At 35.7% G+C, this 24442-nt stretch overlaps 5 protein-coding genes across 9 annotated transcripts; 1 reads left to right on the forward strand and 4 right to left on the reverse strand.

Annotated features, from left to right (window-relative positions):
* Positions 1–1625: 1625 nt before the first annotated feature.
* Positions 1626–2882, reverse strand: DAZ2 (C2H2-like zinc finger protein). Of its 2 annotated transcripts, XM_088803905.1 has the most exons (2): positions 2237–2882; positions 1626–2167 (listed from the first exon to the last, which is right to left on the reverse strand). In XM_088803905.1, exons 1-2 carry the CDS (start codon positions 2679–2681, stop codon positions 1716–1718), a joined length of 897 nt encoding a protein of 298 aa, XP_088660031.1. In that variant the 5' UTR covers positions 2682–2882; the 3' UTR covers positions 1626–1715. The 2 variants fall into 2 exon arrangements, with proteins under 2 accessions (XP_088660031.1, XP_017970611.1); XM_018115122.2 differs by having other exon boundaries at positions 1626–2882.
* Positions 2883–3806: 924 nt separating this feature from the next.
* LOC18607400 (integral membrane hemolysin-III-like protein) lies at positions 3807–8333 on the reverse strand. Of its 4 annotated transcripts, XM_007041555.3 has the most exons (6): positions 7433–7540; positions 6495–6660; positions 5571–5664; positions 4737–5455; positions 4548–4631; positions 3807–4154 (listed from the first exon to the last, which is right to left on the reverse strand). In XM_007041555.3, the coding sequence occupies exons 4-6, from the start codon at positions 5437–5439 to the stop codon at positions 4057–4059; spliced, it is 885 nt and encodes a 294-aa protein (XP_007041617.3). In that variant the 5' UTR covers positions 5440–5455; positions 5571–5664; positions 6495–6660; positions 7433–7540; the 3' UTR covers positions 3807–4056. The 4 variants fall into 4 exon arrangements, with proteins under 4 accessions (XP_007041617.3, XP_007041618.3, XP_088659587.1 ...); XM_007041556.3 differs by lacking the exon at positions 5571–5664; XM_088803461.1 differs by lacking the exons at positions 5571–5664; positions 6495–6660; positions 7433–7540 and adding an exon at positions 8151–8333.
* A 207-nt stretch (positions 8334–8540) lies between these two features.
* Positions 8541–13030, reverse strand: LOC18607401 (ubiquitin domain-containing protein DSK2b-like). The gene is made up of 8 exons (XM_018115874.2): positions 12499–13030; positions 10688–11467; positions 10180–10391; positions 9986–10099; positions 9708–9769; positions 9280–9308; positions 8997–9086; positions 8541–8902 (listed from the first exon to the last, which is right to left on the reverse strand). The coding sequence occupies exons 1-8, from the start codon at positions 12740–12742 to the stop codon at positions 8754–8756; spliced, it is 1680 nt and encodes a 559-aa protein (XP_017971363.1). The 5' UTR covers positions 12743–13030; the 3' UTR covers positions 8541–8753.
* A 1214-nt stretch (positions 13031–14244) lies between these two features.
* On the reverse strand, positions 14245–17013 carry LOC18607402 (U-box domain-containing protein 15-like). Its single transcript, XM_018114548.2, has 4 exons — positions 16578–17013; positions 16335–16451; positions 15697–16119; positions 14245–15513 (listed from the first exon to the last, which is right to left on the reverse strand). The coding sequence occupies exons 1-4, from the start codon at positions 16881–16883 to the stop codon at positions 14458–14460; spliced, it is 1902 nt and encodes a 633-aa protein (XP_017970037.2). The 5' UTR covers positions 16884–17013; the 3' UTR covers positions 14245–14457.
* A 2378-nt stretch (positions 17014–19391) lies between these two features.
* Positions 19392–22516, forward strand: LOC18607403 (G2/mitotic-specific cyclin-2-like). Its single transcript, XM_088803218.1, has 12 exons — positions 19392–19502; positions 19716–19813; positions 19910–20048; positions 20137–20190; positions 20345–20363; positions 20530–20682; positions 20802–20921; positions 21121–21210; positions 21391–21612; positions 21693–21791; positions 21904–22082; positions 22170–22516. The coding sequence occupies exons 2-12, from the start codon at positions 19759–19761 to the stop codon at positions 22306–22308; spliced, it is 1269 nt and encodes a 422-aa protein (XP_088659344.1). The 5' UTR covers positions 19392–19502; positions 19716–19758; the 3' UTR covers positions 22309–22516.
* The last annotated feature ends 1926 nt before the right edge of the window (positions 22517–24442 follow it).

The following is a 24442-nucleotide window of genomic DNA, read 5'->3' on the forward strand; positions in this document are numbered from 1 at the left end:
ATTTTATGCTTCCATATCCAATAATACAAAATCTTTTGCTGTGACGTTAACTTGCTGAAGCTTTTGATTCATGATCAGGAAGCATGGTGGTCCAATATTCTCCTGTCTTCACAAGAGAATCATAAGAATGTATTAAGACAATAGTGAATGGCATTGAAGTCAGGGACCAGGAAGTTTCTCAGAGTACTTTAGTTAAAATACATATTCTATAATGACCATGTACTTGTTTCAATGTATTCTGTTCATCTTAATTTGCTATCGAAAAGCTATACTGTGGTCCTCAACATTGCTTTTAAACTCTAGGTACACAGACATATCATTTGGAATGTTAGGAATGGTATCAATCTCTACTTCTAAAATTTTCCAAACAGATTAGCAAATGTCACTTTGTCTTAAAGTCGAATTGCCGCATATAATGATCAGATTCAAGGTGGTTGAGAGGAAAAAAAATGGAGGACCACATGTCCACAAATTCTAATTATTGAAGAAACCCAAAGGGTAAACCCCCATGCTTAAGCTGCCTCCAACTGAAGCATCTGCTGAGTTTAGAACTGAAAACTATATCAACATAAATGAGGATATCTATAGAATAAAATGATATCTGATTGACCAAACTCAGACATACAGAAATTTTTAGAGCAATTTTTTTTTTCCTGATGCAATAAAATTTCTGTCCCAACTCAATCCTTCTGACCATCGGAGTTAGGCACCAAGGCCAAAGTGAAATTTTAAGAAAAAAAAGAACATAAATGTGAGATGAAATGAGCAGATTCACCAACATTCCCACTTGAAATAGTTTATTAGTTACCAAAGAAGTTAATATAGACATTATGTCAGAGCATGTTACAGACTGATCTCTTCAAGGAAAATTTGCAAGATTTCTTCCACCATACTCTAGTCATTTTTCTGTTTAATTTGGTCTGGATACTCCAATCATTTGCAACTCTTGAAATCAATTCATCCAACTTAGAACAAATAGTGTGTCACATACTTTTCTGCAAAATCTACATGGAATTCTATTGCTCAAATTGGTAAGAATCTGTGGAGATCTCCATTGCACATGTTTCTCTCCTTTTTCATTGTTGTAACTTATTTATCCATTAGTATAGTTTGGGATGCTGGATGAAGAGTGTTTCTTGTCATTAAATTATCCAAATTTTGAGTCAAATTAAGCAAACCACAAATTGGCCATAACAAGCCCTTTCCAAATGGATAAGGACACAAAGTTCTTAGTTAAAAGACACCGATTTCATCATGGGTGTTTGGCCCAACTTATGGAAGAGCCTTTCTACAGCAAAAGCAGAGAAAGCTTTTGGTTCTTCCCATGGTTGCTTTATTCCCATTTTTTGTAGTCTGTCTATGAGTCTCATTTATGACCATCTTAGACTATTTATGTTTCGGATTCAGCTAAAAAGTTTTAAGTATTTCAGCACATAAGATATGTGCTTACATCAAATCCTGTGTATGCCACCATTCAGTCTCATTAAAAATGAAAATTTGCCATTTCATCACTACCTTTCATTATCTCTTCATAGTGTTGGGAGGACTGAACCAATAAAGAATTAAACAACTATAATGAAAATGTTATTGAGCATTTTAATTTCATTTTAAGAAATCCATATTCAAATATCAGGTATACAGAATAATTCTAATCCTAGGTTACAAGTCACATACAACTTTAGCAAAGATGCCGGATAAAAGAATTCATGCTTTCTTCAGAGGCCTAACCTCAAATCCAAAGCTAGGCCTGAAGAATGAGAAGAAGATGGATCAGTTTCAACCGGGGCAGGCAAATTCAGGTCCAGACCGCAATCTTCCCTTGCTGCCAAAAGGTTGAGACCTTGGTTCGGTGATGTCTCATCCCCTTTCTCCCAATGGCACCTCTTATGCCCACCTAAGGCTTGACCAGTAGGGAACACCCTCAAGCAAATGCTACACTTGTGCCCCAAAACCATCATCATCTTACTATTGTCTTCCACATTTTCTTTCACTATGCCATCTTCATCACCGCTTTGATCCTCAACCTCACAGCCATCACTTCTTGTTATCGCGAAACAACCCTTCACATTCTTGTGACTAGCCCTGTGGCCCCCCAATGCTTGGTGTGACCCGAAAACCTTCTTGCAACTTGAGCATTCGAACCGGAAGTTTGCACCCAAATTTGCCCCTAAAGCATCATTTTCTTGAACCCCTTGTTGAGAACTTGTACCACATTCGCTCTCATTAGCAGCAGGACCATTAGCCAGCATCAGCAAAGCTTCTGCAGTCTCATGATCCTCCTCAGTCATCAAGACCTCCACTTTATTCGTCTGCTTAACGGGGGAAACAGGCCGGCGATAATTGGGAGGGGGATTAATTCCACGCCACTGCCGCTCAGGGTGACATCTCATGTGTCCGAAAAGTGCTTTCCATGACCAAAACTTCCTCCCACACTCACTACAAGGCCGCGTAATCTTTGGTGCAGAAGGGTCAGGTTTTTTGGTATATTTAGGCCTTGAAACGGTTCTAGGACTAGTCGGGAATTGACCAGCATCGCTCTTCATCAACTTGGACCGTTTCTTGCGGGGATTCGGATCATAATTCACAGCATGGCTCGACGAGGAAGGCAGTTCCGGGATGTTGTGTTGGCTAGGAGGAGGAGGGAATCGAAACCCTGGATCAGAATCACTGTTTTCATTCATATTTTAGAACAAAGAATGACGAAGAGACAATGAAGAATTGAAAGAGAAGAAAAAAAGTGTAACAAGGGTGGATGTCTTGCTTATGTAGGAGTGTTGGCAGTTACTAGATTATGGGACAGGGAAGTTTTTGAATTGGGCGGTTTTTTTCAGTTGGGTGTTGGAAACATGGGGTGGTTACCTTGGCCTTAGCCTTTGCCGCAAGGTTGTGCTTCACTGCACTTACCGAGCATTGAATCTAACGTGCACTCTTAACATGGCAGCCTATCAGCATGCTATGCTTTGGTCCTGGGTAAAAGGTTCAATGATTCATTGCTTCAATGCTATTTATAAAGGGAATCGAAAGCATATTTAACAAAATAAAACCATCATACGATTGTCAAATGTTCTATTGAAATTAATGGTAGAGGAATTAATAAATTAACTTATTTGAAAAGTATTGAAAATGTTTTTCAAAAAAGTTTTTCAATATTTTCTCGTGTTTAGAATGGAGAAAATATAAAAATAAATGTAAAAAAAATTTCAGGTCAATGAGATTAAACCTATTGATTTAAAAAATTTGTCCTACATTCTTTACGCATAAAACAATTTACCAATAACAAACTCTCCTCCCCTCTCTCCGATTTAGGAAAGGTAGATGTCTTATATAATTGATGAATTAATTAATATTCTTCTGATGTCATGGTGAAAATTTTTTGAAGATGCATGGATTGTGATGAAAATTTTTTCACATAGTGATTCAATTAAAAAAAATTATTTTCCATAATCTATCCAAGTAACAGCTTTGAATAGGAGTGCATTGGAGAGTTGAAAATTTGACTTGGAACTCCTTGGAGCTCAATATTCCTATCCTTTCAGGATGCTAATCTAGTCTAGCTTTTACCTTTTGTTTATTCTTCTGACTCATGTTCTTTCACATACAACCCCCCCACCTCCACCCTTTTACATCCAAGCATTAGGATTTTAGTTGTTGTTAAATGTCTTTGCAAGCCCGAGCTGACGGCACAAGCTAGAGAAAGATCCCACTTAGCTGGCTGAACACTTAAACCCTGAGCTTTTAGGAGAACCTTGGGCATACTCAACCCCAAAATCAAATATAAGAAGCCAATTTAACAGGAAAGACTAGGCTTGATAGCAGCAAATTGAAGGATCATTTCAACAATATACGACAGTAGTGTTTGAATTTGATTCTGTTCCATAGCTTTTGCTAGGAAAAATATACAGAGGATATTCCAAGTTGAAACTACAATAAATACCAGATAGTGAGCACAGAGGTGACCACTGCAGAAAGACTAGGAGGAAGGAACAAGTGTGCACTTTTGTGCACCTGCTCTGGATGGATAGGTTACAACACTTACTACCTTGCACTTGATGCCTTTTATTTGTAGGACTGATCTGGTTGACTGGAGGGTGCTTTAGCCACCTTCATAGTTTTTCCCAATACATTTAAAATGCCAACACGCTGCATCTCTTTTGCTGTTACAACAGAGAAAGAAAACAGAATAGATTGTATCAAATTCCTGCTGTATAAAGATAGTAATAGATGATAAAGAATCGCATAAAGCAAAAAGATGGCACAATGCGAATGCCACTAATGCCATGCCACAAAGATTATAGACCTCAAACCACTTCCCAGTCACAACTGCTTTGTTGCTACAAAGTTGTGATCACAAAATATGATATATATGAATCTTGAAAATCACCAAATAATTGCAGTGAGGGTGTGTTATAAACATAGTAACCTTGACATCCTAAACATAATCTGTTTAAGCTTATGTTTATATCTATACATACATGCATACAGATAATTGAACCAAAATGCAAAAGGCAGCCCCATAAAAAATAACAAAACACATGCATAGATATTACCTTCCTCCAGTGAGAGCTGAATTGATCTTTTTTCAAGCTCAATAGCATGTCTGCTGAGTCCAACTGCAGAAAGAGATCGAAGCACTGCCAAGATAACATAAATAAATTTGTAAATCAGTACTATAACAATTTTACAATTGAAAGAGTAGAACATGATAAGACTGATTTCATTGAAACACATGGACATACTCTGGATATAATCCTCTTGATTGGATTGGTCCAACATTTTCAAAAACATCTGCAATTCATAATACCGCTCTTCCCAATGAAGTTTTTTATTTCCTTTTGGACTATCTAACAAAGAGGCAGCAGAAACAGCTGGCTGTTGATTGGATTCTGATGATGCTAATCTCATAGCAGACTTTCCAAGAGGTAATAGTACTGACGGTTTTGCAGATGAACTTGTCAAGGAAGCCATTGGGAGTGGTGCAAATGCTGGAAAACAAGAAACTTTTGGCTCCTTTATTTGGGCTCTTTTTTGGTTAATTTCCTCCATTTGACCAACTTGCGTCAGCTGTTGGCAATTACTTATGCTGGTACCGTCAAAAGCACTGCTTTTCCCTAATTCTGCTTCAGATTTTCTACGGACATAGACAAGATGCCCACTTGCAGCACTATTGCTTCGAGATTGGCAGTGGGAGGGGCTCACAGGGCATTCAGGGGATGGTCTCTTGGTACCAGAAAACTTAATAGGATCAATAACAGGTCCTCTATCTTTAGAAAATGGGGAGCTTCCCGTGGAGTTGGGCACAATTCTATTTTCGTTCTGCAGATCTCTCAATGGTGTCTTCTTTGCACCAACTGGAGGTTGCTTATCACAAGTGGGCGAGTTATTTTCTGGATTCCGCAGTCCATATTCACTGAATTTAGAGTCTATTCTTTGTTGAACCATCTGATGGTGTTTGATTCTGAAAAAGGTAATCAGAAGACCATGGTCATGCTAGCGGAATCCAAATTAAAATTAATCAGGTGGATTTTAAACTAAAGAAGGAAAAACAGCTAGTTGGAGATAAATTCTACGACCTGAATGACCAAATATAGCTTTGTGGCTTCAATACCCGTTGTTTTCTATAATTGACCAGACATCAAAATAAATTACCCTAGATTTTGGCTGAAACTGAAAATAACTTAGATTATTAAGTGAAATTAAGCAACCAAAGCTGTAATCAGTACACAACAATAGATCACTCAAGAAAATTGGGTCAGATCCATAAAAGCAAAACCAAGCAGACTATGACATCCCAAACTTGTGATAAGAAAATCATTAAAGCAAAAGATAAAGAAACTAAACTATTTGATTTTGTCAACATTTCTCATCACAAACATGACATAACAATATATTCACACAATAATAGCCGTTCATGTTTTAAATTTGTTAAGTAACACAATTCTATGAACAACACTTTAAATGGCAAAAAAGACTGAAATAGAATAGTAGCAATTTTGTGTAATGAAATTTTATAATCTTGATCACATTTTGTTTATCACATATAACATTTACCTCTTGAACCTTCTCTTCATGTTTAGAATCATGTATGAGCACAATTGTACACAATGGCCATTCAAATAACTTTCTAAAAGAACAAAGATCGGAAAGATTTTCACAAGTTAAGGAGTTTTCATGCAAGGAGTTTGACCTTAGGCAGAACATAGCTCAAGGGAAGTGAATGATCTACGGTTTAGAATCCCTGACACAAAGTTTGTGATTATGGATGAATATCAAGGCAATAAAATGTTTAGGAAAACAACCTACGTATTGTAAAAAGTTGGCCTCTATTTTCGCTTTTCTATCTTATTAACTAAAGTTTACTAAAACACATCCTCTCTAATTAATGTTAATAAAAGTCACATTGTTTTCTTTTCAAATTGCATGAGTTATTTGTCACTACTGGGATGAAAACAAGAAGCAGATGATCAAAAGAAAAGGCATACTATACTTAATATTACCTTGGAAAAAAGGAATTTGTTGAGCTAACAATAATAAGATACCATCATCACCTGTCTGTCAAATCTGGACTAGTTTTATCTCATTATGGAAATATGAATTTGCAATTATTGCATCTCAGAACTATTAACAACCACCATAGACGTTGAAGGTTAACTAGGCACGTATCTGTAATCAAATTAAAAATGGAATTCATATCATTTGAGAATAAAGTTGATACTTATTACGTTCACAAATGAATCATCATGTTTGAAATCAATAATCTTTTCAATTCCAAACAAAGAAAACTATAGATTTCCGATAAGCACGACAAAATCTTATGAAATTCATTAAACATTATCTAGGTATCTTATAAAACAGTAAATACCACGTAAATGATACATGCATTCTCCATGCATTTAGGTCTAATTTTATTTTCTCCAAACTAGGCATTACAAAATGTAACACAATAAGGTTTTTTTCACTCACATTGAATGCAAGATATTTTAACTCAATAAAAGACAGAACTGAAGTTTACATGAACTAAAAGCAGCACTTAACAATCACAAACAGAGAGAATCCAAAATGGATTCAGACATTTCCACACTAAGAACTGCATTCTTTCACTTTCATTTTGATTCTACCAATAATGCAAATGACAAATTGCATGAATACAAAGACCCAGTATCCAGGGTGGTTCGTTTAACACAAATTAATCAACTTTTTGAGACATGGGTTCTCTAAAATGAATTGAAAAAACAATACCCATTGAATCATAATGCAGAAATATGCAACAAGATCGAAATATTCATGCAATGCTATTAAAGTTGATCACATTCAAAACACTCAAAATTACCTAACAAAGCCAAAAGAAAAGGCAACGATTAAGGAAAGTAAACTTGTAGAATTCAGTACTATGAAGAAAAACTTGAATTAAAAGAAAGCCCGACAAGACATTTACCTTAGCACATTGAAAACGGAGAGGAAGAGAGAAAGAAAGAGAAAGATCGGTTTCAAAAGCAAGCAACTTTGCCTCTAAGGCTCTACCAAAGTAGTTTAATTTACCGTTCAGTCCTTTGTACTTTCCAGTTAGTCGTTTACATCCCTAACGGGTATTCGGAATATTCTAACATAATACCCTAAACTTTCGAGCATTTATAGAATTCCCCAACTTTTTAAAACATGCCATTAAATGTAATTATGCTTTGTTATTTGATTTCAAGTCCAACGCTTACCAATGAAGTCATATTCATTTAAGCTTGTAATTACGTTTCTTTGTATTACTTTTTCCTCTAACAATGGACAATACTAAAGTTTTCTTTACGAAAACATGTGACGGAAAGAAAAATAAGAAAAAAAAACCAAAAAAATAGAATTAAAGATATAAAAAAAAATTCGAACTCTATTATTTATTCTGAATTATTTTTATTATTATTCTTCGTGTGATATAATTATACTATTCATTTTACCCGTTTGTGTAATTCTGAATTACTTTCATTATTGTCCATACTGTTCATTAAGGCGGATAACAATGTGTTAATCAAGTTTTAATATTATAAGAAGCATATCATAAAAAGAATTCAGTTCTTTCTTGGAGTCAAATACTCTGTGAATGTAAAGTAAGTGGTTTTGTTTCTTAAACAACAAAAATACTTGTAATAAAGTTGTACTGTTTTCACCTGTAAATGTCTGGTCTGGGGCATCCAGGATTATGAAGAGATTCCCTTTGGGTATCCTACTTCGCACTTTTTCCAGAAGGAAAGGAGTGTGCATTGTATTCGAATTCATTGTTTTTAAACAGCAACGAATTGGCGCGAGAAAACCAAGTCCATACTTATCTGGCGCCCGAATGCATGCTTGAATAGCCGAGTAGTGGTTCATGACTTCACACTCAATATATGAGTAAAATTTCCAGTAAGACTCCATAGAATCAAAAAACTTCAAAGGTAAACAGAGAACAAAAATCACAATGCCAGAAACATCCTCTAAGTTATTAAAATCGGGAAAAAAAAAAAAAAAGAGGAAAAACAGTAATTCCCAGTGTATGTACATAAGCAAGTGCGCGGGCGAGAGAGGAAATCATCAAAGTATGCATAAGCCTATATCAACAAGTTCTGGGGTATATCATCGTGCTTACTTGCTTATTAAACACGCCCAAAAAGGAATCAGCATGTATGCCCATAATCTGTGGTTTGCTAAAGGCACCAAGACAAATCAACTAATCTTACATGTCTTACATGAGAGTTCTTGGTCAAATTTAAAAACATGAAATTTTGAGAAAATTACTGCCCGGAATTTCCTAGAAGTCTCTCAACTGCAGCATGGACATTCCCAGCAGTAGCACGTAGTGCTCTGATATTCTCTTGTGTATCATAGAAACCCATTTCTTGGAGTTGTGATAATTGTGTAGCATATAGTTCTTCTGGGGGAACTGGAAAAAATAATAAAAATAAACTTAGTTGTGACCCAAAAATATAGCAAATCTAATAAAAGCACTTTATGTGAAAAGATATCCGAAAGCTCACCATCAGGTTGGTTTGGAACACTCAGGCTACCAGCACCTAGACCACCAAACATATTCATCAACAACTCCAGACTAGCAGTATTGGGTGCTCCTGAAAATGCAATTAAACAAAATGAAGTGTAAAACAGAAAAATAGATGAAAGAAGAGCTAGTAAAGAAAGGTGGCAAAAGCAAGCTAGAGAGGTCAATGTTAGAGAGAGCCCTTGACGGCTCAAGGAAGTATTCTTGATGGCCTTTGTGGAGAAAATTCATTACTACAATATGGACTTGTTTCTATTCTGTACCTGGAGTAGCACCGGGCTGTGCTGAATCCCTGTAAAAAAGCCAAATATGGTTAGAAAAAAAGTAACATAATTATCAAGGAATGAATTATAAAGGCACCTTTAATATCCGTGAAGCTAAAATATGCCAAGGCTAATCATCTTAAAGCCAAATTACCATATAAACAATAAAAAATGGAGATTTTTTTTTTGTCTAAATCCTCAAATGGCTCAATTTAAAACAATAATTTACAAATAATTATCTAGTACAATTGCATAGGGTAGAAGAAATCTATGTCTGATCAAGAAACCAGATATAAATTCACTTAGAAGACAATTCTGATATTTGTAACAGCAGTATTTACAAGTATTACAGCAACATCAAAAGTAAAGTAGCAAACTGCCATTGAGGTTTCTGTTACCAATGGATAAACTGAGGTACTATCACTTACTGGGTTGATTGCTGTCGATTGAGCTGATGAGACAGAAGTGACTGCTGTAAAGCTAGCATTTGCTGCAAGAAATACAAGAAAACAAAGGAAAGGTGAACATAGGTGACTTTACTGTCAAAATAGCACCTGAAAATATCAAATTATCTGATATAATCCAGTGGGGTAACCTTAGCATGCCTATAAGACCATATCAGCTAGTGAGCTTATACAAAACCATAAAGTCATGTAAGCATTTCTTAAGAGAGAGAATTCAGAGATGTATACTGCATAGAATATACCTGCATTGTCTCAGGGGAAAACATCTGACGGAGTATATCTGGATTTTGCATCATTTCTCTCAATTGAGGATTCAAATCAAACATTCCACGTAGTTGGGGGTTGAGATTCATAATCTAAAATGTAAAAACAGATCCTTAACAAAATGGAAATAAGAAAATGACAATCACTTGACTGAAGTGATTCTTCTAAGTACCTGATTCATATATTGGGGATTAGACAGTATGCTCTGCATCATCTGTGATAAAGCTGGGTCTTGCAACATTTGAGTCAAATGAGAAGCATCTGGCATCCCATTCAACATGGGTGGCATATCTGGAAGTCCAAGGCCCCCCAGACCACCAATACCTGGTGTCCTGACATCCCCAGCAGGATTTGATCTTGCCGTAGTGTTGGTCTGGGTCCCCCCTAAAAATTCACAGGACACAGTGTTTCATCAGGAAAATCTGGATATAAAACATATTATGCAACAGTACTAAAACACAATCAAAATTACTTAGACATTAGCTTTCAGGATCATGCTTCTTTATACAACACATAATTTCATCTTGTTAATCAGTAGCATTTTGGCTTCTAGTATACTTTTCTTCATTACAATAGGAATAACATGTGCATAAAATTAAAAAAATATACATAAATTGGATCAAAAAGAAGGGCTAGACAAGAAAAGATGCTTTAATGAAGTATAGAAGGCTGAAACTTACCACCACCACCACCACCAGTGTTGCTCCAAGGGTTAGGAAGAGGATTTGTGTTTGGGGCAGTTTGGCCCTGAGTTGTGTCAGAACCAGCTGTAGAAGTATTGTTAGGCGAGTCCCTAGCTTGAGAACCACCTTGATTGCCCAATAGAGCTGCGAATGGGTTTGAACCCGGAGCATTTCCACTATTTCCAGCCATAGTAGTAGCATTCAAAAATGGCTCCTGAACATTTTCATACATACGCCTAAGCATGTTAAATCCCTCAGGAGAGGATTCAATATTACTCATTGCCCTGTCGGTGTTCCGCATCATTTCACGCATGAGTTCAGGGTTCCTTGCAGCTTCTAATGTCTGGCGCAGGATGCTAGGATCATTAAGTATATGGCCAAGCTCTGGATTCCGATCAATAATCTCACGCATTTGAGGATTGCTCATAATCAAACTGCGCATTAACTCTGGGTTATTCATCAAACCTTGAATAGCAGGTGTATTCATTATTTCCCTCATCATGTTAGGATTTTGAGTTAGCTGTTGCTGCACTTGTTCAAATTCAGGAAGTCCGGCTCCAAACAAGCCCAAACCTCCACCTCCACCTCCACCACCACCAAGTGGATTAAGTCCAGGGAATAAGGGTGCTCCCAGACCAGCACCCTCATTAGAACCAACACCCCGCGTGACCCCTGTTGTAGTATTAGGAGTTCCAACATTTGTGGTAGCAGCAGGAGGTGTAGATGAAGATGGGGCAAAACCACGAACCATGTGGACGCTATGATCAGCTTGCAAACCTTCAATAAGGGTGAAGACAGTGAAATGGTCAAGTGATCATTAACTATTTGTGCATAATCTGGGTGCATCTATCACACACTTACTTTGACCCTCCTAAAAATAGAATTATCTTCTAAAGCAAGCATTACATACACAGCAGTTATAATTCTAGGACTTAAAGTCCCAGGATTAGTGACTAATGAGCTGTTGAAATATGATTACACCGTATTATTAAGTTATCAAATACAGTTGTTTTAACTGATCAGAGGAACCAGACTGTGTGTTCAGATTGCCACTAGTATAAATATTTAGTATAAAGAGGAAAGAAAGCATCCTATATATAGACATATATTGAAACAGCATTATAAATTAATCACTAAGATGAAATGGTGGACAGAAAGAGGTGGATAGTATATACATGTGATGTAAATTGCTTGGCTAAAAGAACCAAGGGTTTAGCAAGCTCGGCACAATCTCCATCAGTCGTTAAAGAGTTTGTTATGTGAAATGTTAAATTACTTATTAGTTTCCCAAGCTCCAGACGCTAGGAAGCCAGTTCTCCATATCCCAATAACCAAATAAAACTATATCATCAGTTCCCAAATAACTCACACATTGAGGTTAGCACCATGCCTTCCATTTGTTTTCCTTCTGATACATGGGTATAGCAATCCAACAAAAACGTCAGTCATCGTGTCACAATCTTCAGTGACACCAGGGTTAAAACAATCAAATACATGGCCATCTCAACCAGCTCAAAAACTCAAAAGCATGGAAAACAGCCAACAAAACCAATAGCAAAACACCAAAATCAGCATATTCTCAAACTAATAACCTAATTCCTTACACTCTTTTCAAGAAAACCACGCATTTTCCTCATACGTTTCAATATTAATCAATACCTGATTCATTTTCCAGAAATTTTCACCATTTCCAATTTATTTTCTCATATTATCCTCAAAATATGAAAAATCCACAAATTGAGAACGAACCCAAGAAATGTTTCACGGAAAAAAAAAATTTTTTTTTCTAAAAGGCAAATCAAACTTACCATAACTCTGAAGGGTTTGGTCGTCCTTCAAGATTCGCCCTTTATAAATCAATCGTTGCTGATCAGCTGGGATATCGCAATTCTGCGCCAAGACAGCTTTGAAAGATGCGACGGTTGAGTCGAGGCTAGTCCTCACCGTAAATTTTGTACCGTTCGAGCACCGGATATTAACCATCACCCCCTCCTCTTCCTCTCCTCCATTTCCACCGAGTCGTGACTCACTCGAATCGCCTTCCGCACCCATATCCCCTCTCTCTCTCAGATCGATCAAAAACCCTAACCCTAGTTAAATCAGATGAAAACGAATTCGTTCTCTTTTTCTTTTGTAAGTTTGTTTTTTCTATTTCTTTATTTAGGCAGTGAAAAATTCTAAAAAAAAATTAAAATATTAAAAAATTGGGGAAATTTATATAAAGAATCGTGAAAAGAAAAAGAAAAAAAAGGCTTTTTAGATTTTGAGAAAAGTGAGGGATTCTAACAGAACAGAGTTTTGTTTGGGTTTGTGTGTGAGCTTTTGTCCTTGCGAAACAAGAGAGTAAATAAAAGAGGAAATCCGGATATTCTTTTTTTTAATTTCTCTCCAACAACAAATTTGTCATGTAACCAATCGTGCTCTGCCACGTTTCGTGGAAATGGTACCCTGAGGGGTTTTTGTCTTGCAAAATGGGCTCAGACTTTTGTACTAATTCGGCCCAATTGAGCTTTGTTCAGCCGATTATATTATTGCTCTCTTATGCAGCTTTGGTACTTTATAACGTAACACCATTATTAAAAATGTGATCACAAAAAATATAATATTATAATATTTAATATATAAATAAAATAATAATTAAAATAAAAAAAATTACATTGTAATATTTGATTTATAAATATTTTTTTAAAAATGTAATGTTAATTTTTAAAATTATTCATATTTATTAAAATATAAATTTAATATACTTATATTTTTTATTGTTAATTTTTATATAATATCATCTTTACATATATTTTATTTTAATTTCTTGTTATAATCTTATATATTTTATTTTTATTTTCTTAATATAATTTTTTATATTTTATATTTTATTTTAATTTCTTTTACTTATATTATATAAATTTTAATTTCTTATATTTTATTTTATGTTATTTTCTAATTCTTATATTATATATTTTATTTTAATGTTTTTTATTTTAATTATAATATTATAAAATATTTTTAACAAAATAATAAAGTTGAAGGATAAAAATATCTTTGATAACATTATAGAATACAATATAATTTGATTGCATTGATTTTAAACTGCAATCACATTACATCCATTTACTGTAATGTGATTGCATTGCAATCTTATATTACAGTGATCTATTGCAAAATAAATATTGTAATATAATTTAATTAGACACATTACAAAAAATACACTCTCACTTTTCTCATACCAAACACTATCTTAATGTTAGGTCGACGTTTTTTAATTAAAAAACTATTAACTTTAAACCAAAAAATTTTTTTGTATTACAATGAATCAGATCTCGATTATTATCCGAACGTGTGACAGATAGTAATTTTATTATCTGAATTAGATTATAAAATATCATAATTTTATTTAATCGAATTGACCAATAAAGAATAATTGATTACAAAGTATTTATTAACATCTTTAATAATAATGTATGAATATTATAAATTATTAATACATCAAATATACTTTTTTTTTCATAAGCACGAATAAAATGTTTTTATAGATTTAAATTAAAAAAAAAAAGAGAAAAACAAATCCGATTACTCGGATAAATAAATTCAAAAGTATGTACTGGCACAAAATTCACAATCTCTAATATGTTGTGAAGCCACAAAATGATACAATGACATACTGAAAAGCAAAAAGAAATATGCTACAACGAATTTTGATTTACACAGCCAAAAACATTAGTAGGCACCGCTTGCAGAGAACTTGGAACCATTTTTTTTGGGGAACAAGTTCAGGGTATGTGTTCACACTTACTCATGTGCTGCAACAAGGAATTAGCTTTTCTTTGGGCTCTGTTTGTTCCGGTTATGGTGATCTCTCTCAGGGGTTCATACACACCGAACTGAAGCGCAGCCAAGGTAAGAGATGAATTGTTTAACCCCAACTCTAGGAGAACCGACACGGCACATTCCTTGTTCTTGGGAGTTCCACTTCTTATGATTTCAACCAGGGTTTTGATGAAAGACAACCGACCGATTTCGTTTCGGCCCTCAGGATGAGATACAAGGAGTAACAAGATTGAGAGTGCTTCATCGATCATGCCCAGATTTTTATCCTCGAGTAAATGAAGTAATGGTGGTATTATACCTGCCTTGATGGCTCTAGACTTGTTGGCTTGGTTTAAGGACAAGTTAAAGAGTGCGGTGGCTGCATCCTTTTTACCTCTGACAGTCCCGTTTTGCAGAAGATCTACTAATGGTGGGATTCCATTGAAGGTTCCCACTAGAACTTTGTTCTCGTCAAGCATTGATAAGCTAAACAAGGCTGCAGCAGAGTTCTCTCTAGCTTCATCAGTTCCATTTTGCAGGATCTCGATGATGGCTGGAATAGCTCCTTCTCGGGCTATAAGCCTTTTGTTTGTCTCATCGATGGACAAGTTCAAGAGGGCAGTGACAGTGTGTTCTTGAATATTGGAGTCTGGATAGGGCAATAGCTGAACTAAACGAGGGATTCCTCCATTGTTGGCAATGAGAATCCTGTTTTCTGGATTCTCCTTCGACAGCATGCGGATCTTCACGATGGCATCTCTTCTCACATCCGGCTGACTAGAAGATAGATCTTGAACCAATGAAGAGATTTCTTCCATGAGTTCAGCAGAGTAGTTATCAGATGATGCATATCTATCCTTCTTAGGCAGTTCAACGTTATTCTTCTCGCACCATTGCCGAATAAGGTTGCGGAGTGCAAAATTTGGTGCTAGAGACAAGTGATCTAAAGTTTGTCCGGTCTTCGGACAGGTTCGATGGTTGGAATTTAACCACTTCCTAATGCTTTCCCTTTCGTAAGTCTTCAAAACGAAAAAAGGGCAGAAAAAACCACCTCAGTTTTCTTGAAACATGAAACATCAAATCAGAAAGTTTTAATCCAAATTTATGAACTTCAAAACTTGGTTTGACTTGGTCCATTAGAAATGATATTACTTTAATGCTCCAAGATATCAACATCTGTTAATACAGAAATGTCAGATTACCTGTCCAGTTGCCACAATAACAGGATCTGTCATGATCTCTAATGTAATTGGGCAGAGAAATTCATTGGGTACCATCGAAGATTGACACCTCTGGAGAGTTCTTGTTGAAATCGGACCATCTAGTGAAACACTTTCATCGATCCCTGCAATTTGTTTGAATTTTCCCAGAAGATCTGTAATTTGCTGTATGGATTCATTCTGTCCACCTCTCTGTTTTTTTAGTTTTCTGAGAGCAACCGTCTCGGCTTTCAAGTCTGCAATGGTATGTAATTCTAGCTTGTTGGCCAGTCTTTCTAGAATAGCACTGTCTGCATTCCTGTCATCCTTTTTAGAGAACACAACCATCATATCCATTGCTAATTCCATATCTTGTGTATCTGTCCGCCTCTTTGCCCTTTTCAGTTGCATTCGCATTAGCTCAACCTGAAACCAATCAACAAGATAAGCACCCTAAGCCAGAAAAGTATCAAGAAACTCAACCAATGAACTAAGAAGCCATGGGTTGTTCAAGACCTCAAGGTGCAAAGAACAAGAATTAAGAACTTTACCAAGAAATTATCAGTTCATCCAAACATAAAAATGTGAAATGGAAGCAGATTTTGGCTTAAATTAATACACAACGGAAGGTGAAAAATTACTTGCTCCTTCACTTCAATTGGAACTCCGAGCTCATCGTAAGGCAAGTCATCAAGAGCCTGATTTAATTTGTCATATACAGCATGAAACCTACACATCACCGCCTCGCTTTCCATTGCCTGATTTTGACAGACAGAAAAAAAAAAAACACGAGATCCTCAATCAGGACAGAAGACAAGAAGACCAAAAAGCCAACCAAAGAAAAGGATATGAGAAAAAAGTTAGGCAAACCACGTGGATATTACCAAATATATCTTGCTCCCATAGTTACAATTCTTCAACAACTTCTTCGCTCCCAGCAGTGCTTTCCTCAAGTTACCCAGAGAATCCAAAGCGAAACCCGAAACCGATTCATCAAGCCCCCTAATCTCCTCCAAAAGTGGCACCAAAAGCTTCAATCTCCTCACCAGATTCAAGCACTCCTTCCTTTGGGTCTTCCTGAATTCAGCATAGGATCCAACAGTCTCTATCACTTCCATCAATTCCCTAACCACCTCACTCCCATCTCCAACATTCGATGAACTCGAATCCGTCACAATCTGCCTCTCCATTCCCTAACTAACAAGCTTAAATCTCAAAAGGATGGTTAGAAATCCTTCTACTTCCCTGGAAAAAAACTTGTGAGGAAAAAAAAAATGGAGGGGGGTCAGCCGCTAGTGATGATTAATAAAGAAGGTTGTCCTGTTTCTATGTGCATGATGATTATTTTAATTTGGCGGTTTTATTAATAACGGTTAGTTCGCGGGGTTTGTGGGTTTACTCAAAGTGGAAATTTAGGGGAAAATAAAAAGGTAAAGTGAAAGTAGAATTTGAAAAACAGTTATGCGGCTCACGCGGTTTTTTGACAACGTGACGCGTATTCACGTGCAATCTTTTCCCGGGAATTTGTTTGTATTGGTGCATAGGGACCCCACACTTTTGCTAGGAAAATGCGACGAAGGAAAATCTAAGGCATGGAGCCCTCTGGGATTGAACCTGAAATTGAGGAGCCGCTGATATCATGATGGCTTTACCTGCAAGAACCAAATCATGGAAGAAATGGATAACCATCATGAAGGTTGTACAAAGATTCCTTGATTGGGTCAATCTAAGTTCACTGAAAATGGATAATTTCAAAATCTTCAATTTCGTGAAAATTATTTAATCTAAGTATGCTTACGAAACATGATTTTGATGGTAAAATGCTTTAACTCGAACTTAATTCAACCGTTGAACAATTCAAATTCACTATATGAGAATTGTTAACTTTTCATAACTATTCTATCTCAATTTCCGTGTATAATAAGTAATAGTTTTTTAACACCTCAAAAGGATTAAAAATTTATTTTCTAGAAGGATAATCTTGTAGGACCTCCCTAATTGCATTGTGAACACGCTTAAGCAATGGTGTGTGTTAAAGTTAAAAGATTAGATTAAAAAAAGGGTTAAAGATTAGAGATCTTATCATCTAAAAAAAAGGAGTAAAAATTTTAAAATAATATTAAATAAAAATTAAGATTTATGTATGATACATTATCGATTGATAATATATACAATTCATAAATTGACAATGTATCAAATATAAATTTTAAAAATTAACCATTTAATTTAACCGAAACTCTTTTATTATATGATCGGATTAATTTTTAACTTTAGCCAGCACAATGATTATTCTAACTTCTTGATCAAGGAAGTTTTATTTTAAAAAAAAAAAATAGGGAAGCATTAATCAAAGATTAGATGTTGATTTGGTTAGTACTGTTAAATGTCGGCGTGCAAAAATGTATATGATAATGGGTGTTAATAAAAAACGAAAACAAAGAACGTGGCCTGGACAGGGGGCACCCCGACGACTAACAGAGGTCTGTCTCTTTGGGTTGATATGGTCCTAATCAAGGCCTGCCTTGACCTGGACTCCGACCACCGAATCGAGGGGGAGAAGGTGGACGTGCGATTCAAAGTCTTCTCCCCACCATTTCCGTTTCCATGGGGCCTCTATTAAAGGAAAGTTGGTCGTGAAATAATGGTGCCAGCTCAAGTTGCCTGCTACTTCTCCAATATGTTAAAGGGAGTGTGGAAAAAAGATAAAAGGGTTGTACCATCAACTGTACCAATTTGAGTTCCTCATTATATTTTTTAGTTTTATTTTTCCAACATGTTTTTCATCCCATTGCAAGCTCCGCCTTGCCCCATATTTGGAGTTGAAATCTCACCCAAATCTTAACCTTGCTTGCTTTATAAGTTAAGCAAGATGAAAAATTTTGAGTAATATGTTCATTACATGTGTTTATAAAAGTATGTAAAAGTATCAAGTATTGTTTAGTATATAAAATCATACATGATAAATGATTGTTGAAGTTCAAGAGTATGTGCATTATGAAAGTATCTTTCCACTCATATTCAGGAAGCTCTCAACATGGGTCCGATCGTACTATTTACTCCGTTGCTTGGAGCATTCAACTTGACTTTAAAATTTTTTAAAAAAATTAATTTGATGGAATGTACGACGTTCACGTTTATAAATTTTAAATTTTTTTATTTATTTAATATAAAATTTTGTAATATACGAATTAACTTAAAAGCTTTTTAATAAAATCTCTTCTTTTATCAAAAAATATATAATTATTTTAAGTTTTATTTATATGATATGATGTTTCAATCGTTTTAAAATAAATATTTAAAAAATATTATATTAAAAAATTTTATTTTTTTTACTATTAACATACTAATATTTGACATTTTACTTAAAATAACAGTGTTTTAAAGTACCCAACTAAATTTTAATCTTATAAATTTGTCGTAAAAAATCTTATAAACAAGACCTATAAAGTATTGAGCGCCACGTGTTTGGAAGTTTCAAAGAACCTCCTTGCGCTCCTTTGAGTGGAGAAGAGCGTAACCACGGCTCGGTATTCAGCTCCTGGGGTTCAACCCCGACCCCACATAGCTCAAAAGGCTCAAATATTTCGAAAAAGGACGAGAACGTGGCATGACTTTTAATCGTCCAATAAACCATCGTGACTTTTCTATTTTATTTAAATCCAACGGTCGTTAGTTACTAGCCGTTATTTTCAAATACAGAAGAGTAGAGGACTCCCTGCAAGCCTTGTTTCCTAATTCTTTTCCTTTCCTTTTTGTCATCCCCTTTTCATAAACAGAGATACAGAGAGATAAAAGGCTTAATCACTGGGGTTTGTTGTCTAGTGTCTCTTTTTCTTGTTTGAATATCAAATTTGAGGGTTTGTTTAGTTGAAAATCATGATTCATAGTTGTTTAACAGATTGTTAAGTGGAGGTTTTGAGTTTGTGTCATAATCAAGTTAGTTGTCCTCTAATAATTCTTGTAGAATATGGGTGTTCTTCGATCAATCTAAAGGTTTTTTGATCTTTTTGGTTCTCTTGAAGGTCTTGGAAGTGGGGGTTTTTTAGTTTTGAAGAAAACAAAAGAATGAGAAGATCAAAGGAGAACTATCCAGGCCACTTTGCACCTCCAAACGGTCATGGTAATCCTCAACATATTCTGTATAGTTCATCCTTTTCATTTTCTTCATACATTCTTTTTCTTAATCTTCTTATTGGAATATTTTGTAAACTGAAAGATGGGCTGGGAATGGGAGGTGTCAAGATGGTAAAGGACATGGGGCAAAATCAAAGAAGAGCTCTGAGTAGCATCAATCAGAACATTATAGGAGCTTCCCTCCACCACCCTTGTTTGGTTAAGAAAAGAGAATTTGCAGGGTACTTTCCATTGTCATAATCTCAAACTCCATGGTTTCATCATTAGTCTATTTATCTTGAAATTGACTTGAGTTTGTGTTTTACACAGGAAAGATGCACTTTGCAATAAGAAGTCAGCTCTGGAGCAAAGACCAAATGCAAGGTTCTATCTAACTGACTCCTATATCCTACTTATTAGTAATTTTTTTCCCTTTAATGTCTTTTTTGATGCTCTTAATCTTTTCTTTTTTGTGTGTGTGTGAATTTTGACTTCAAAAACTGAATTTATATGTATATATATGTTTTTTTATGTTCAGGAGTTTGGCTACAGAAACGGTTAGCAACCAGCATCACTTCCTAGAAGTAGTACTATTTAGACTGACCACAGATTGGGAAGCTTTATGATTTCTATTCTACTACTTCCTAAGCTACTCCAACTTAATATAGGAACTAAAACATTAGAAAACTAAATAGAAGTTGTTGGACTGAATGTGTTATATAGGACACTAAGAACCAAACTAAGCTGACACTCAAGCCTGGTGGCCTGGAGGATTGCATAATCACTAATGCGGAAGAGTTCGAGGATGCTAGTGATGTCATGGTCCCTATGTTTGTGAAGCACGTAGAAGCAGTGCTAGATGAAACTGACGGAATGGTATGTGTTTTTCCATAGCAATATCTACATTTTCTTCACTGCTGAAATGTTTTTTTTTTCGGATATATTTTTTGGCAAAGCAGCATGATTACAGCAACCTTGCTATTGAATATATATAGGAGTTTGAAATGGAAGATGTGGAGGACTCTATCATTGATATTGACAGAAATGATTCGAAAGATCCACTTGCAGTTGTTGAATATGTAGATGACATCTATGCTTATTATAGAGAAACTGAGGTAAGTTTTAATTAGTTGTTCCAAATATGGTTTTTATATACATGTCCATATGAATTTATTTAAATTTGTTGTGTGAAAACATTACTAAAGATAAATTTTGCCAATGAGACAAATTATGGCAAACTTGGTTGAGTAACATTCGATTGAATCATTGGTGATCATTGAATTTTGAGTTACTTATCAGAGGTTGTTTGTGCAGGTTTCTTACTGCGTCTCTCCAAATTACATGGACAGGCAATTTGACATCAATGAAAAGATGAGGGCCATCCTCATTGATTGGCTTGTTGAGGTATATGTCTAACCTTAGTTCTTCTCTCAAGGCGGTTAGGGAGGAACTATCAGATACATACTTGCATATTTCAAACTTAAAAAGTTCTTTCAAATGCTATAAAACAGAATTCAGTAGTTCTGTCTCATTAGAAAGATGTATTATTGACCCAAGAATTTCTTAATTTGATTTTAACAACAGGTTCACTACAAATTTCAGCTTATGGATGAAACATTGTTCCTTACCATCAATCTCATAGACAGATTCTTGGAGCGTTGCACTGTGATCCGAAAGAAGCTTCAATTGGTTGGCATGACAGCCATGTTATTAGCATGCAAGTATGAGGAGGTTTCTGTCCCATTAGTGGAGGATTTTGTTCTGATTTCAGATAAGGCTTACACGAGGAAGGATGTTCTAGATATGGTATAATTTCCTAGTGCAAGAGTTTTCAGTGCCTGCTTCCTCTATTTTTCTTCTATTTAATAGCTCTGCTGTGTTTCTAGGAGAAATTAATGGTGAACACTTTACAATTCAGCATGTCTGTGCCAACTCCATATGTATTCATCAGGAGATTTCTCAAGGCTGCACAATCTGATAAAAAGGTAAATTAAAGACTTCCATTAAATCAATCACTGGAAGTTTGTTAAGCCTTTTGTCATTTAATCTTCACATATTATACTGATGAGATATATTTTACCCCCGGTACCGAATCAGCTGGAATTTCTCTCCTTCTTTCTCATTGAGCTATGCCTGGTGGAATATGAAATGCTCAAGTTCCCACCATCTCTGCTAGCTGCAGCAGCAATTTACACAGCACAGTGCAGTATTTGCCGGTTCAAAAATTGGAGTAAGACCAGTGAGTGCCATACTAAATACTCAGAAGATCAGCTACTGTAAGTTCTGACATCTGGATTGCGGCCTAGCTTTTATTATACAAAGTTTATCAATAATGATGAAGGATGCTTGTTATGTTCCAACAGGGAATGCTCGAAATTGATGGTTACTTACCATCAGAAGGCTGGATCAGGAAACCTCACGGGAGTTCACAGAAAGTATAGTGCATACAAGTTTGGGTATTCGGCAAAATCTGAGCCAGCACAGTTTCTCCTGGATCTTTGACACAACTGCTAGACGGTTAAGAATGTTAAGTTGCAACAGGAAGCAACTCAACAACAGAAGATGAGCATCTTCATTGTGAAAACTAAAAAACCTGTGTTCATTATTGGGATTATCTTTAAACTTTGGAGAGTTCTAACCTCTCCCATTTCTGATGAACTCTTCAGAATTCTAAAGCAAGGGTTTTCCTTTTTCCCCATTCATTCTTCAACAGTTATGTTTGTAAGTGTTATATGGATAAAAATAAAATAAAACAATTATGTAAAATACTCATCAAAACTTAATAATGAAATGACTGAAATAATACATATAGAATGAGTATTATAAATGCTTGACAAGAGCATTTAAGGATAATGCCAAAGAAATATATCATTCTTTTCGAATTAAGGGAGAATTCTAGTTGAAGCTTCCAATCTTAATATTTGTAATAAACCAGCTGGAATAACACCGCTACGCAATGTCCCCACTTGGAAACGAACTTCCAATCTTTCCATCGTTAAGGTAGAAAACACCAGATTGGGGAGTAAACCCCTTACATAACACACAAGATCCAGTACTACCTTCCAATTCAACAGACACACCCGTAGTAGACCAAATCAATAATAGACTCACCCATATTAAACCAATTATACAGAACAGACCGCCCAAAGCTCTCCTCGACTGAGCCCTTGTGAGGCGTTCATGCTATCTCCCTATCATGTTTTGCAGCCACCACCTTGGTTTAGCAATTGAAAGCATCCCAAGTTAGTCCAACACCGCATATGGCTCCTCCATCACACCTGCCTTCATTTATGTACATACGATTTTCTATCGTTATGCCCCAGATCAAAGCACAAAGGCTGCACCAACACAAAACTGGTCGATTCGAGCTTCCCATTGATGCCACCGAAATTCCAGAGCCGACAAATCCCTATCCGTACAAACACCTAAATGGAAGGGATAAGCAGCATCCACCATCTAAAGACCGGCCGTGGTCATTGTGACTACAGCAAAACATCATGCACCACATCCCATAAACCCAACAGACATTCCAACATAGCATCAACAAGCCTTTCATCCACAACAACACACAATATTTCTTACATAGACAAAAACAGACCCCGCCAATAAACAATGAACCTGCATCTATTTTGGTTGTCCAAGGGCGAATTAGTTTTAAAATCATTTCAAGCTATGCTAATTCTAAATTGTAATTTTGAATGTGGTTAAGAGTGAGTCCATAATCATAAAGTTCTCATCTTAAGTTTTTCCACTAAAAATGCTCCATTACTTGTTCCCTGGTCTGCAGATTGGCTGACACTGTAGGAGTCTCAAAACAATCAAGGGCTCTAGCAACTATACATTCTAACGTTGTGTTCTTTTGGATTGTTTAGATTTTGTAGAAATTGGCGATAACAGGAAATTGTGAATAGAGAAGGTAGTTGGTGTACCTCTCCTGAAATTGGATTGAATAAAACGATTTATGATTCAGGTAAGGATTTCTGAGGTGACAAAGAACATGGCCAAGTGATGGATTCTAGCCCTGTATTGCTACTTTGCAATAAGCCAAACTCATGGGATAAAAGGCAAGGATACTCGTCGGCCATAAGCAACCAAACTTTGAAAGATCGACCCGAAGCACACAGTCCCTTGCAATCGCTTAGGTAGTTGTGATATTCATTAGTGGGATTCTCTTTGAACTTTGAAGTACACTCCTAATGTTCCCGACCGTTCAGAAGCAAAAGCATGATTTTCCTTTTTCCCCCATTCATTCTTGAATTCCCTCCAAGATTGACAAATTGTTTGCAAGTGTTATATAAATAAAAATAAAATAAAACAATTATGTAAATACTCATTAAAAAAAATAATTAATAGGATGGTTGAACAATTGCATATAGAAGGAGTATTATAAACGCTTGACAAGAGTGTTTAAGGATAAAGCCAAAGAAATATAGCATTCTTTTGGAATAAAGGGAGAAATCTAGCATTTTAACCACAAAACTCTAGTTGAAGCTTCCAGTCTTAATATTTGGAAAAAACCAGCTGTTGGAATATCGATGCTTTGTAATGTCCCTGCCTGGAAACGAAGGTTCAATCCTTCCATCATTAAGGTAGAAAACGCCGGATTGGGGAGAAGTAGTTAATTTCCGACCGTCAT

The sequence above is a fragment of the Theobroma cacao genome, chromosome 2 (genome assembly GCF_053813885.1).
Source record: "Theobroma cacao isolate CCN51 chromosome 2, ASM5381388v1, whole genome shotgun sequence".
NCBI classification, from domain to species: domain Eukaryota; kingdom Viridiplantae; phylum Streptophyta; class Magnoliopsida; order Malvales; family Malvaceae; genus Theobroma; species Theobroma cacao.

Bases quoted from the DNA above. Each gene is read 5' to 3' on its own strand.
- LOC18607403 (XM_088803218.1), top strand. From the start codon at position 19,759: ATGAGAAGATCAAAGGAGAACTATCCAGGCCACTTTGCACCTCCAAAC. The intron at 20,049-20,136 runs GTACTTTCCATT...TGTTTTACACAG, and splicing joins AAGAAAAGAGAATTTGCAGG to GAAAGATGCACTTTGCAATA. The intron at 21,613-21,692 runs GTATAATTTCCT...CTGTGTTTCTAG, and splicing joins GGAAGGATGTTCTAGATATG to GAGAAATTAATGGTGAACAC.
- LOC18607400 (XM_088803461.1), bottom strand. From the start codon at position 5,439: ATGGTTCAACAAAGAATAGACTCTAAATTCAGTGAATATGGACTGCGG. The intron at 4,632-4,736 runs GTATGTCCATGT...TTATCTTGGCAG, and splicing joins TCAAGAGGATTATATCCAGA to TGCTTCGATCTCTTTCTGCA. The intron at 4,155-4,547 runs GTAATATCTATG...CTGTTGTAACAG, and splicing joins TCAGCTCTCACTGGAGGAAG to CAAAAGAGATGCAGCGTGTT.
- DAZ2 (XM_018115122.2), bottom strand. From the start codon at position 2,681: ATGAATGAAAACAGTGATTCTGATCCAGGGTTTCGATTCCCTCCTCCT.
- LOC18607402 (XM_018114548.2), bottom strand. From the start codon at position 16,883: ATGGAGAGGCAGATTGTGACGGATTCGAGTTCATCGAATGTTGGAGAT. The intron at 16,120-16,334 runs GTAATTTTTCAC...GATTGGTTTCAG, and splicing joins CAATTGAAGTGAAGGAGCAA to GTTGAGCTAATGCGAATGCA. The intron at 15,514-15,696 runs GTAATCTGACAT...TTCGTTTTGAAG, and splicing joins TTATTGTGGCAACTGGACAG to ACTTACGAAAGGGAAAGCAT.
- LOC18607401 (XM_018115874.2), bottom strand. From the start codon at position 12,742: ATGGGTGCGGAAGGCGATTCGAGTGAGTCACGACTCGGTGGAAATGGA. The intron at 11,468-12,498 runs GTAAGTTTGATT...CCCTTATTGAAG, and splicing joins CCAAACCCTTCAGAGTTATG to GTTTGCAAGCTGATCATAGC. The intron at 9,309-9,707 runs GTAAGTGATAGT...GCTTTTTTACAG, and splicing joins AATCGACAGCAATCAACCCA to GGATTCAGCACAGCCCGGTG.